Source organism: Ochotona curzoniae, unplaced genomic scaffold (genome assembly GCF_017591425.1).
Source record: "Ochotona curzoniae isolate NIBS_2020 unplaced genomic scaffold, NIBS_Ocur_1.0 contig_3520, whole genome shotgun sequence".
NCBI classification, from domain to species: domain Eukaryota; kingdom Metazoa; phylum Chordata; class Mammalia; order Lagomorpha; family Ochotonidae; genus Ochotona; species Ochotona curzoniae.
In genome coordinates this window covers 17837015-17849080 of record NW_024465894.1, presented here as the reverse complement: position 1 = coordinate 17849080, position 12066 = coordinate 17837015, and the positions used below count along the sequence as shown (strand labels likewise).

Here is a 12066-nt window from a genome sequence, read left to right as displayed (position 1 = left end):
ATATAATTTCAAAAGAAGTGAGGTGCTTAGGTCATAGGGGACCACTGCTCTCTCACATGCCCTGGAGTGAGCCCTTTGAGAGCAAATCCCTATACAGCCCAAGCCTGACCTTAGTCTCTCTCTGGCTTCCTGTTTTGAGATGTGTTTGCTTCCTTCAGCAGGTGCACGATGATGTGCCACAAGTCCTTGCCAGAGCCTTCACTTTTCTGTATGAATTGGCAGCCTCCAAAACTATGAGTTAAATAAACTTCCTTATAAAGTTAGTCTGCCCCAGGCATTTCGCTATAGCAATGTAAAACCAGGTAACACCTGCTGAGAACGAAAGTAAGGAAAATAAACACGGAATGCAAGGACGACCACCTGGGAAGGAAATCCTCCCCTACTGGGAATCTGTCGGAGGGTGATGCCTGCAGAGCTTCCAGTCTGTCTCTGTCTCATTGACCTATGAGCCAAGAATGAGGATGAGTCAGAATTCACAGAACTTACACTTTGTCCTCATATCATACTTTGAAGGAGAACTGATGGGGGCAGGACCAAGGGAGGCAGTGGCCGCTCAACCACCAGGGAGGGAGAGGTGGAACAAGCACCAGGCTGCCTTTTGGCTCCAGAAGGGCCTGCCTAGGCGATGGCTTGACCATCCACAGAGCCAGTGCCACTGTCCCTGGCACCATTGCCCCAATCTTGTCACTTATCCAGCAACTGGACTTGTGGCGTAGATTCATCCCAGGGGAAAAAGGCTCTGACAGCAACACTGTTGTTTTGTGTAAGTTCCCAGAATCTTTGTCAATGAGCAAATTAGCATAGAGGCTTAAGATTTGCTAGTCCCCATGGCCCTGATCAATTCTGGATGCATCCACAAGACTGCACTCCTGCACACACAGAACTGAGGGTCCTACTCACAGCAGCAAAGCTCCCCGCCATGGCAAGGCGTGGCAGGAGCAGGTATGAGCACCTCTCTCAAGATTTCCTGTGTGCCAGACTCTCTGCCCACATTCCTGCAAGAATTCAGTTTGTGATTTTCTCAGTTCCCTGTTCATTCAACAATCATTTTATTGTTTCCTGTGTGCCAGGCACTATGCCAGATGTTGGGTCCCAATTCCTGAAAACAGAGCCTGTGTTGGAAATTGTTATACACATAATTTATGGCGGGAACACTCTCTGGAGTACAGCTTTCAATGATGGGCGAGGAGGGAGGCAGGCCAGCGCAGGCAGGGAGCCATGCTAGCATGTGCTCTTAGCTGCAGGGTGGCTCTGGAAGGCCAAGTGTACCAAAGGGGGTGGAGGCAGGGAGGGAAGCAGCTGGAGAAGTGTGGCCCTCCAGGTGCCAGACCTCCTATCTCCTGAGGGCATTGTCTGGGGACGAGACTACCGCCACCTGTGAGCGTTGACCACTCACAATTTCGGGGTGTGTGTTTGGGGGGGGACCAGTAACTCAGTAAGCGAAGCTCACTTATTGCCAAGAGCAGTTTGGCCCTTGCTGGAATCCTGGGGACTAACCTGGAAGTCCTGGTGGGATTTTGCTAACACAAGTGTCTGTTTCCCTTAGGGTCAAGGACCACCATCTGTGCCAAAACACAGGATTTGTGTTGGGGGCCTTGGACCATGCAGTACCACTGTGATCTCCAGAAAGCTGGGGCTATAGTACTAGTGAGTGTAGATTTTTTTTTTTTTTTAGTTTTAAAAAAAGATTTATTAGAAAAGTTGAGAAAGGAGACTCCCGTCCTAGTGACAGGAGAGGGCTCTGAGATAGAAATGACCCTACCCCCTGCCATAGTGGCAGGAGGAAAAGTGAAAGAGAAGACCCCGTGAGTGTAGATCTTGTGGAGAACATCAGACAATACAGTAATGCAGGATATCAATAAGAACAATCTGAAACACACATGGTGACTTATGGCTTTGTTTTTCAGCCACTGAATCCATCCACGCAGAGCCACAGGTGCCGAGCAGTCTAGCTCCCATGTCACGACTCCCGACCTCAACTATCTTGTGACCATTTACTGACGTAGTTTTCCATGAAGACAAAAGGCTTTGGGGCACTGGCATGCACTGCGTCAAGCTTAGCTTGACCGTGGCTTGCACCTGTAGGTCTTATTATCTTCCCTGGAGTTTCCAGCAGCCGGACACTAGTATAATAATTAACTGTGGGTCACTTCTGGACAGCTATAGCTCCAGCAGTAGGGGTCTTATGAAAAGACCCCAACATTGGCTCCCATCTCAGTCTCCTTTCTGCCTTTTAACCTTGCCCATCTACACAGACTTTCTGATCACTAACTCGGTACTAGGTGCTGTTCTAGGTGCAGTCATGAACGTGTAGGGGCAGAGCCTCTTGGAGAAGGGAGCTTCCTCTTGACAGGTGACAGGGCCTGGGAATAAGAGAAGAGCATCTGGGGTAATGCTGAACGCCTTGAAGACTCAGTGGAGAAAGGGGCAGAGAACAGTATGGTGGGGCAGAGCTTGCGGTAGTCCCAGGGGTCTTAAGAAGGCTTTGTGGGGCCTGGTGCGATAGCCTAGTGGTCAAATCCTCCCTTGCACATGCCAGGATCCCAAAGGGATGCCAGTTTGTGTCCCAGCTGCTCCACTTTCCATCCAGCTCCCTGCTTGTAGCCTGGGAAAGTACCAGAGGACGGGCCAAAGCCTTGGACCCTGCACCCACGTGGGAGACCCAGAAGAAACTTCTGGCTTCACATCAGCTCAGCCCAGGCTGTTGCAGTCATTTGGGGAGTGAACCAGTGGATGGATGATCTTTTTGTCTCTCCTCTCTGTAAATATGCCTTTCCACTAAACATAAATAAATCTTTTAAAAGAAGAAGGCTTTGTGAGCAGGAGACAATCAAGGCACGTCTGACCCTCCAGGGCTCAGATTCCGTGGGCAAGGGCAGCGACTGGAGGCTAGATGGGGTTGTTGCATTGCAGGAGAAGCTAAAAGGCCGGTGTTACCAGGGGCAAAGCATCCAGGAGAACTGACAGGAGGGAGAAGGCTGCGGAAAACCTGGTCCCCAATAGGCTGGAAGGTGAGCAAACACTGAACACTGAATGCAACTGGGCTGCTTCCCGCCTGGAGGACGCTCTGGCTGTCAGGAACTCCGGAGTCCGATTCCTTGTGCTGGCCTGGCCTCTTCACACCTGGGAGGAGGGGCCAAGGCCGGGAGGTGACAGCTTTTGGGCGGTGGCAGAAGGTTGGACCCGCCCAAGCCGCCGCCTCCCTCCTTCGGTCCAATGCTGGGCTGCTTTTCCTCCACGCGCTCCCGGCTCCGGCGTGGCTCCCGTTGTGTCCCCCTCGCCTGTGCCTTGGACTTGACACGGAGCTCCAGGGAGGGAGCTGGCAGCGCATGCGCCCCGAGCCGCGACTCCCTTTTGAGGACTTCTCCTGGGGCACCCAGGAGGGGAGAGCTCCAGGACTTGTGTCCCCGAAGGGATCGACCCGGTCCTGGAGAGCCACCCCGATGTTCCTTTCTAGGGACCCTGCGATCTCGGGTTAGCATACTGATTGGAGGGGTTGTGGGTGGTGGTGATTGGAATGATTTCTGCAGACAGCCCCCTTAGCGCTTGGGAGGAATCGGGGTCACTTCTGGGTGTCGCTTCCGTGGGGACAGCAACAAAGATCAGACTCTGGCCAGAGGCACGCAGGGTATGGGCTTTCTTATATCTGGAGAGCCACCCCTACCCTCCCATAAGGGCTCCCTCGGAGGGACAGGGACGATGGGGTTACCTAAGGCCAAAGGAAGGACGGAGACCCAGGGCCGCCAGCTCCTTGAGGGGAGGGAAGGGAAGGGCAGGGGGCGCATCCAGTCCCGGGCCACCACCTCCCAGCCCAGCCCCGCCGGGTATCGGTTCTGGCCCCGCTTCCCGGTTATGTAAGCCCGAACGTGGCAGTCAGGCGAGCGGAGCCGCAGGGCGGGAGGCGGGGCCGCGCGTGGGGGAGGGGAAGCACGGTCTCGGGGCAGAGTTGGGGGGTGTGTGCCCAAAGGGCTGTCCTTCGGTGTTCCTGGAGCTCCCGCCCTCCCGCTGCCTCAGTTTCCCCATGACTCGCTAATCACTCCCCGGTATGCGGCGGGGTGCTGGGACCCTGGACGGATTTCCATTTCGGGTCGTGGCTTCCTTCCCCCCAAGTTTCAGCTTGGTCACCCTGCCAGTTCGATGACCGCTGCGAGCCTCAGTTTACCCGTTCGATGGGAGGACCCGGGTAAAGCGCCCGGTAGGAACTCACACAGCAGGACCCACCGTCTCGTGGGATGCATATAAGTGCGAGGCTTTGCAGCTGGCCCAAAGTGAACACGGGGGAAGCCAGCAGCCCGGGTCCGAAAGGGCGCTGCACGGGCGCCGGGGGAGGGTCCCCAAGGCCCGAGCAGCCGCCGGGGTACACCCTCTCCCACTGGCGGGCCCGCCCCTCATCCCAGGTCCTAGGCCTGCAAGCGAGCTGTGGGCGGGCGGAGGCTGCAGGAAGGGGCGGGGGGCTGCGCGGATCCGGCAGGAAGAGAAGACCCACCGGCTGCCGCCGCCCCGACGCCAGCCATGCGGGGCCTCCTGCTCCTCGCCTTGGCCGCTTGCGCGCCAGCGGTCGGCCAGGGGCTAGGGGCGTCCGGAACCCCCGGGCTGGATCTGGCGCCGCCCACGACCACCGGAGCCACAGGCTCGACCCCCGCCCCTCGGAGCAGCCCGGTGCCGCCGCCGACGGAGAAGGCTAACGGTGAGCCACAGAGCCCTTGCCACTTCTTGGGCAAATCGGCTGCCCGCCCGATGTTCCGGCCCTGGCACAGCGGGAGGGCGCCCCCTCCCCAACCCTCACACACAAACATCTCTCTCTCCCTCTCTCTCATACACACATATGCACTCTGAGATTCACACAGGAATACACGGACAGAGTGGCACCACTTCCCCCAGGCGGTGGGGCGCACCTTCCCCAGATGCGTGCGCACGGGTACACACACATACACAGCTTCTTTCTTTCACACAGAGATGCACACACAGATACACGGACAGTTGGCACCACTCACCCCAGCCCGCGGGGACACAGTTGGCATCACTCACCCCAGCCCGCGGGGACACAGTTGGCATTACTCGCCCCAGCCCGCGGGGCGCCCCCTCCCCAGCTGCACACACTCACTCACACATGCACACTCAGACACTCGCAATGGCTGCTGACTCAGCAGCTCCAAGGGGAGGGACTTAGCAGTCCAGGACAGACAGCAGTGCACTGGGGCTCCTCCAGCCCCAGCCCTCTCCCCGCCACTTCCCTGCTGAAGAAATTGAGGCCAGAGCCAAGAAGAGGTCAGAAGGAGGTGCAAAGCCAGGCTGTGTAGGAGAGGGTCTGGGAGCTAGGGCTGGAGGGGGAGGGGACAGAGGAAGGGAAGAAGGTTGCACCACCTCGGTGTGGGAGAGGAAGAAAGCAGCCCAGGGCCTCTAGGGAGGAATGAGCAGCTGGCCCCAGAAGCACTGGGCAGGAGGAGTGGCCAGGGAGAGAGTCGCCAGGAAGGGGCTGGCATGGGCAGAGGCACAGGGACGCCAGATGGCAAAAGATGCAGTGTAGTCTGGAGGCTGCTGTGGGGACCTGGCAGCCCCTGCTGTGAGCAAGACTGTGCCAGCCCCACCCCCAGGGCCTTGGTACCCTGGCAAATCCTGAGGTGTAATAGGGCTCCTAGATGGAGCCACAGAAGTCATCTCCAAAGGACTCTGGGTGAACACTCAAAGGAAACAATAAATAAATAAATGAATGAATTAGGGATGATGGGTGGTATTGTAGGGGTTGGAACAGCTGGTGTAGAAGCACAGGGACTACCAACCAAATGCAGCTGAACTGTCCCCAGTGGCTGCGTGTGGCTGTCTGTGAGGGTGGAGGGTGAGAGATGAGTCTGTCTCAGTGCGCAGCTGAGTCTAGCAATCCAGGAGGAGCCAAGCGTGGGACGGACGAAGCAGGCTGAGGTTGGCTTGCAGATCTCTCATGCCGCAGGCTGAGGCACTTACAGTCTCTTGCCGGAGTTTGCTGGGGTCTTATCTGCCTTCCTGGATGGGCAGACCCTTCCAATGGTGTTTCAAAACATGCCTGCTTCCCTTGGGGCTGTGCCTGTTCCCTCTGCTGCAGGGACCCTAGACCAGCACATCCGGATTCGAGTCATCAAAAAGAAGGTCGTGGTGAAGAAGCGAAAGAAACCAACTCGTCCCAGACACCCAGTGACTACCAGACCTTCTGGGACTGCCAGGCCTGCAGTGACCCTCCCCTCTCTTGGGAAGCCAGAACCAGGTACATCCTGGGCACCAGGTACCCCGGGGCCTTGCTGCACCTGTGCGTCCCCCTCAAGCTCTTAATATTCATGGGTGCAGGCCTTCCCCCTGCTGGACGAGCACAGGAGCTCAGCTTCCTGGCTACTCTGACTGCCTTGTGAGTGCTTCTCACTGCCCTGTCCCTGCCTCAGGTTGTCCCCCATTAGGTCTGGAGTCCCTGCGAGTTTCAGACAGCCAGCTCGAGGCATCCAGCAGCCAATCATTTGGTCTTGGACCACACCGAGGACGGCTTAACATCCAGGTTGGCAGCCCTGGCACCAAGTAGGGTCTTTTGGGGGTGGGCGGGATGAAGGAGGCAGAGAAACTCTTGGGACCATCTTTTCTGTCCTGGAGGGCATCCCACCTGGGCCTGACCACCAAATCCTATGCCACAGTCTGGCCTGGAGGATGGTGATCTCTACGACGGGGCTTGGTGTGCCGAGCAGCAGGACAGTGAGCCATGGCTTCAGGTGGATGCCAAGACCCTCAGCCGCTTCTCTGGCGTCATCACACAGGGCAGGAACTCTGTGTGGAGGTGAGGCAGGCCAGCCTCAGGCTGGGAAGTCCCCTGTGGACACAGGAGTCCCCGAGAGCACCAACAATGTCTCCCCACCTCTCCTGTAAGGTATGACTGGGTCACATCGTACAAGGTCCAGTTCAGCAACGACAGTCGTACCTGGTGGGCGAGCAAGAACCACAGCAGTGGGATGGACGCGGTGAGTGTGCCCATAACAGCCAGGGCCATCTGTGCTGGGAGTCACGGGCTTGGCTGGGCTGGGACAAGGATGAGGACTTCATTTGAGCATCCTAGGAGTAGAATGATGTCTGTCAGGATCTGTGGTAGCTGGCACCCCGGCAGGCAGCCTCAGGAGCCCAGCTGCTCTGGGATACCGCTGCATCCATCTTTTCCATTAACTCCATTGCTGGCAGGTCCCGCTTTGTGCTGCAGCTCCTGCTGGAGCGCCCTCTGACTGTGGTCCTTTGTACTGTGGGACTTCTGGCTTTGCCATTTTCTGCACCCCGCCTTTTTTTTTTTTTAAAGATTTACTTGTATTTATTTGAAAAGCAGATTTTTACACAGAGAGGAGTGTCAGAGAGTGATCCATCTGCTGGTTCACTCCCCAAATGGCTACAACAGCCAGAGCTGAGCTGATAGGAAGCCAAGAGCCAGGAACCTCTTCTGGGTCTCCCACGTGGGAGCAGGGGCCAAGCTTTGGGCCATCTTTTGCTGCTTTCTCAGGCCACAAGCAGGGAGTTGATGGGAAATGGAGCAGCCAGGAGACAAACCAGCAACCATATGGGATGCTGGCACCATAGGGCAGGAGGAATAGCCTGATTCGCCACTACACTGGCCCCATCCTGTACCCCTTTTTGCATTAGGCTGCAGTAGAGGGTTTTGGACAGCTTGAGGACAGACTGCTCCTGTGTTGCATGGCCTTGTGTCCAAGGAGTTGTGACCCAGCTGGAAAGGGGCCCATAGGCAGGAGTCATGGCCAGTGTCTGTGTTTGATGCAGAGTACAGATTTCTAGCTGGGGCCACTACAGAAGGTTTGACTAGGTGTTCAAGGACCTGAGTTTCCCCGTTCCTGGCCAGACTGCAGGGGTTCGACCGGTCCTGACCAAGCACTTGGTGCCCCTCCTCCAGGTGTTTCCTGCCAATTCAGACCCCGAAACTCCTGTACTGAACCTCCTTCCTGAGCCTCAGGTGGCTCGCTTCATTCGTCTGCTGCCCCAGACCTGGCTCCAGGAAGGCTCACCTTGCCTCCGGGCAGAGATCCTGGCCTGCCCAGTGTCAGGTGAGTGTTGGGCAGAGGCTGTGTAGGCAGGTGCATCCTTATCAGGAACTCTCCCTTCACCCAGACCACCTCTTCCCCCATTCCACCAGACCCGAACAACTTACTCCCTGAGGCCCCTGCTGCGGTATCCACCGATCTGCTGGATTTCCGGCATCACGATTACAAGGCCATGAGGAAGGTCAGAGCACTCGTGCCCTCCTTTCCTAAACTCTACCCCATGCCTGTAATGGAACCACTCCTCTGACCTTCCCCTACCTCCCTGTCTGTTGTTGCCCCCACTGCCCCAGCCATCCCATGTTGCCCCCACAGCTCTGATAGTTATAAGTATGTCCATGGCCACAGGGTGTCTCAGCCTCTGGTCACTCTGTCCTGTGTCCTTCCTCCTCCCCCACCAGCTCATGAAGCAGGTGAACGAACAATGTCCCAACATCACGCGCATCTACAGTATCGGGAAGAGCCACCAGGGCCTGAAGCTGTATGTGATGGAGATGTCAGACCAGCCTGGGGAACATGAGCTGGGTACTGGCAGGGGTGGGCTGGGGAGGGGTCCCTCCCAGGGCAGGGTCTTGGTTGGAGGCACCCGTGAGTTACGCTGTGTGTCCCCTAGGAGAGCCTGAGGTACGCTACGTGGCCGGCATGCACGGGAATGAGGCCCTGGGACGGGAGCTGCTCCTGCTACTGATGCAGTTCTTGTGCCAGGAGTACCTACGGGGCGACCCTCGAGTGACCCGGCTGCTCACCGAGACACGCATCCACTTGCTGCCTTCCATGAACCCTGATGGCTATGAGACTGCCTACCGCCGGGTAGGCATGCTGGCCAGCTGGCACAGGAACTACCTTGCCCCTTCTGCTCTGGTGTCTGGAGCCTGCTTTGCTTGAACAAACCTCTCCCTTGATAGGGCTCGGAGCTGGTGGGCTGGGCAGAGGGCCGCTGGACCTACCAGGGCATTGATCTTAACCACAACTTCGCTGACCTCAACACCCCATTGTGGGAAGCAGAGGATGATGGGCTGGTACCCCATACCGTCCCCAATCATCACCTACCACTGCCTACTTACTACACCCTGCCCAATGCCACTGTGAGTTTTCTGGGGTGAGGAGGGGACCCAGAGGGGTGGACCATCTCCCACCCCTGTTGAGCTTCCCCTTCCCCTGCAGGTGGCTCCTGAGACATGGGCAGTTATTGACTGGATGAAGCGGATCCCCTTTGTGCTCAGTGCCAACCTGCATGGGGGTGAGCTTGTGGTGTCCTACCCATTTGACATGACTCGGACCCCATGGGCTGCCCGTGAACTCACACCCACAGCAGACGATGCTGTCTTCCGCTGGCTCAGCACCGTGTATGCTGGTACCAACCGGGTCATGCAGGACACAGATCGCCGGCCCTGCCACAGCCAGGACTTTACCCTGCATGGCAACGTCATCAATGGCGCCGACTGGCACACAGTGCCTGGGAGTATGTGTTCAGGGCATGAGCCAGCCCTGCCCCTGTTGCCCTGACCCCCCTCCTGCCGCCCACAACATGGTGTCAGCTCCCAGTTCCAAGTGTCTCCCAGAGGAGTGCACTGGGAGGGTGGGACCTCTAGTCTGCGCCTTCTGGTTCCCCAGGCATGAATGACTTCAGCTACCTACACACCAACTGCTTTGAGGTCACCGTGGAGCTGTCCTGTGACAAGTTCCCTCATGAGAACGAGCTGCCACAAGAGTGGGAGAACAATAAAGACGCCCTCCTCACCTACCTGGAGCAGGTGGGGGCCGAGGCTGCTGGGTGTCTCTGTTTAGGCTGCAGCTCCTGCCAGGGGCTGTCCGGGTGGGAGTCCAACTGGTGTGTGTCTTCCATGATGCCACAGGCCACACTTGACTCCCATCTGTCCCTGGAAAGTTAGAATGGGAAGACCAGTCAGCCTGCAAGGCAGCGTCAGATAGACATAGCTTGGGGGAAGTGGCCCCCACGGGGCATCCTAGAGCTTCTGTCCTCAGAAATGACATTGGGTAGGAGCAGCAGCTACCCTGGCATAGGGACCATAGGAACCGGGGCCCCTGAGCGTAACCAAGGGTTCTGGACCCTGGGCAGGCCCCAAGATGTAGGGGCTGGGGTTGTCTTCCCACTACTCCAGATGTGATTTAGCAGCTGGGATGGGATTTCCCAGAAGTGCTGTCACTTGGGAAGGTAGGAGACTGGCTCCTCCACGTGCTACAAGGGGAGCTGAGCCCCTCCTCCCACGGAAGACAACCACTCAAAAGCTTCCCACCCCCCGCCAGGTGCGCATGGGCATTGCGGGCATTGTGCGGGACAAGGACACAGAGCTCGGGATCGCGGATGCAGTCATCTCTGTGGACGGAATCAACCATGACGTCACCACGGGTGTGTAGGGGAGAGGGCGGAGGGAAGCGTGGGGGTTGGTGTTAGCCCAGTGGCCCTGACCTTGCCCTTCAATCTCCACAGCGTGGGGCGGAGATTACTGGCGCTTGCTGACCCCAGGGGACTATATGGTGACTGCCAGTGCTGAGGGCTACCACTCCGTGACCCGCAGCTGCCGGGTCACCTTTGAAGAGGGCCCTGTTCCCTGTAATTTCCAGCTTACCAAGACCCCCAAACAGAGACTGCGAGAGCTGCTGGCAGCAGGGGCTAAGCTGCCCCCGGACCTGCGCAGGCGCCTGGAGCGGCTGAGAGGACGCAGGAGAACTGAGAGCTCGGGCTGAAAGCGCCCCAGGACTTTGGGCAGGCTGGACCTGCCGGAACTGAAATGGAACAGAGGGGGACAAATCTGGGGAAGCGGGGTGCTCAGGCTCATTAAAGCTACTTGGCGCCTGTGCCAATCTTGCTGGCATCTCTATATTCCGGCCCCGCGCCCTAGGGCAGGCCTCAGCACACCTCCCCGGTCCCTGCTCTGCACACACACCTTGCAGACTCTTAGTTGACTTCTAGCCACATGATGTGGTGAGAGGATCTCCCTGGGCTCTTCAACCCAACGCTGGACGGAGGTCTCTGCCCCACAGCGGTTACAGGCTTCACTACAAGGCTGTTCGATTCTCTGAGTGCCTGTTCATTGCCCTGCCCAACCTCCCGGGGCTCCCAGCCAGAGAGTGGCAGGGCAGCACATTAGGGAGGAGCACAATGGAGACCCGCGTCAGTGTGCAGTGTGTTTGAGATCTGTCACTGGGAGGTGACCTGATAGAAGATCTTGAGGAAATCCTCTGTTAGGATGCAGTTCCTTCTACTGAGTGCAGGAACCCAGGCTGGGAGAAGCACAGACCAGGCCAGGTTACAGCACCCACTGATATACTATGGCTCAAGTCTGGGGCTGGGCCAGGCTGAGCCAGTTCATAAGACCCACTGGCAGACGTGAGAACCAGGATGGGGTATAGAACAGGCCGGGGTGGGGCACAACACCAGCCAGTTCATAGTAGAGCCAGGATTGGTGGCAGTCCAGGCTGGGCTAGGATGCAGCACCCACCAGCATGAGCTGGCTGTAAGGGCAAACCGGGCCACACCAGGTTGCAGCACATGCTGGTGAATGTCAAGGTGAGGCAAGACATTCCAGACTAGGCCGTGGCATCTACCAGCGTGTGTAAGACTCGGGGCGTGGTGAGCCAGGTAGGGTGGGTTACGAGGACTCCCCTGCTGGGCCACTCTTCCCGCTGGTGAGTATGAGACCTAGGACTGGGGCAGACTAGGTGGGGCAGGACTGCAAAACCCACTGGCCTGCATGTGAACTGGGTTGGGGGAGAACCAGTCTGGGCTTGTTAACCGTATCCACTGGTGTGTGCAGGAGCCATGGTGCGGGCTAATTTGGCTTTGCTATAGCATTGGCTAGCAGGTGCTGGGACTGGGGGCAAGTCCTGTCAGGCTAGATTGCAGACTCACCTAGAAAGTACAAGATTCAGGTCCCAGCGTGATGGCTTAGCGGCTAAAGTCCTAGCCTTGAACACAGCGGGGATTGCATATGGGTGCCGGTTCTAATCCCGGCAGCCCCACTTCCCATCCAGCTCCCTACTTGTGGCCTGGGAA

At 57.6% G+C, this 12066-nt stretch overlaps 1 protein-coding gene across 2 annotated transcripts; it reads left to right on the top strand.

Annotated features, from left to right (window-relative positions):
- Positions 1-4453: 4453 nt before the first annotated feature.
- On the top strand, positions 4454-10868 carry CPXM1 (carboxypeptidase X, M14 family member 1). 2 transcript variants are annotated; one of them, XM_040981164.1, is made up of 14 exons: positions 4454-4687; positions 6080-6238; positions 6411-6520; positions 6654-6793; positions 6884-6974; positions 7904-8054; positions 8144-8232; positions 8450-8573; positions 8662-8858; positions 8954-9133; positions 9213-9288; positions 9663-9802; positions 10317-10419; positions 10501-10868. In XM_040981164.1, exons 1-14 carry the CDS (start codon positions 4513-4515, stop codon positions 10755-10757), a joined length of 1992 nt encoding a protein of 663 aa, XP_040837098.1. In that variant the 5' UTR covers positions 4454-4512; the 3' UTR covers positions 10758-10868. The 2 variants fall into 2 exon arrangements, with proteins under 2 accessions (XP_040837098.1, XP_040837096.1); XM_040981162.1 differs by having other exon boundaries at positions 9213-9510.
- Positions 10869-12066: the final 1198 nt, after the last annotated feature.

What these genes read in the sequence shown, in the direction of transcription:
- CPXM1 (XM_040981162.1), top strand. Translation starts at nt 4,513, where the DNA reads ATGCGGGGCCTCCTGCTCCTCGCCTTGGCCGCTTGCGCGCCAGCGGTC. An exon ending in TCTTGGGAAGCCAGAACCAG is followed by an intron (nt 6,239 to 6,410) that starts GTACATCCTGGG and finishes TCCCTGCCTCAG; the next exon opens with GTTGTCCCCCATTAGGTCTG. An exon ending in GCCTGGGGAACATGAGCTGG is followed by an intron (nt 8,574 to 8,661) that starts GTACTGGCAGGG and finishes TGTGTCCCCTAG; the next exon opens with GAGAGCCTGAGGTACGCTAC.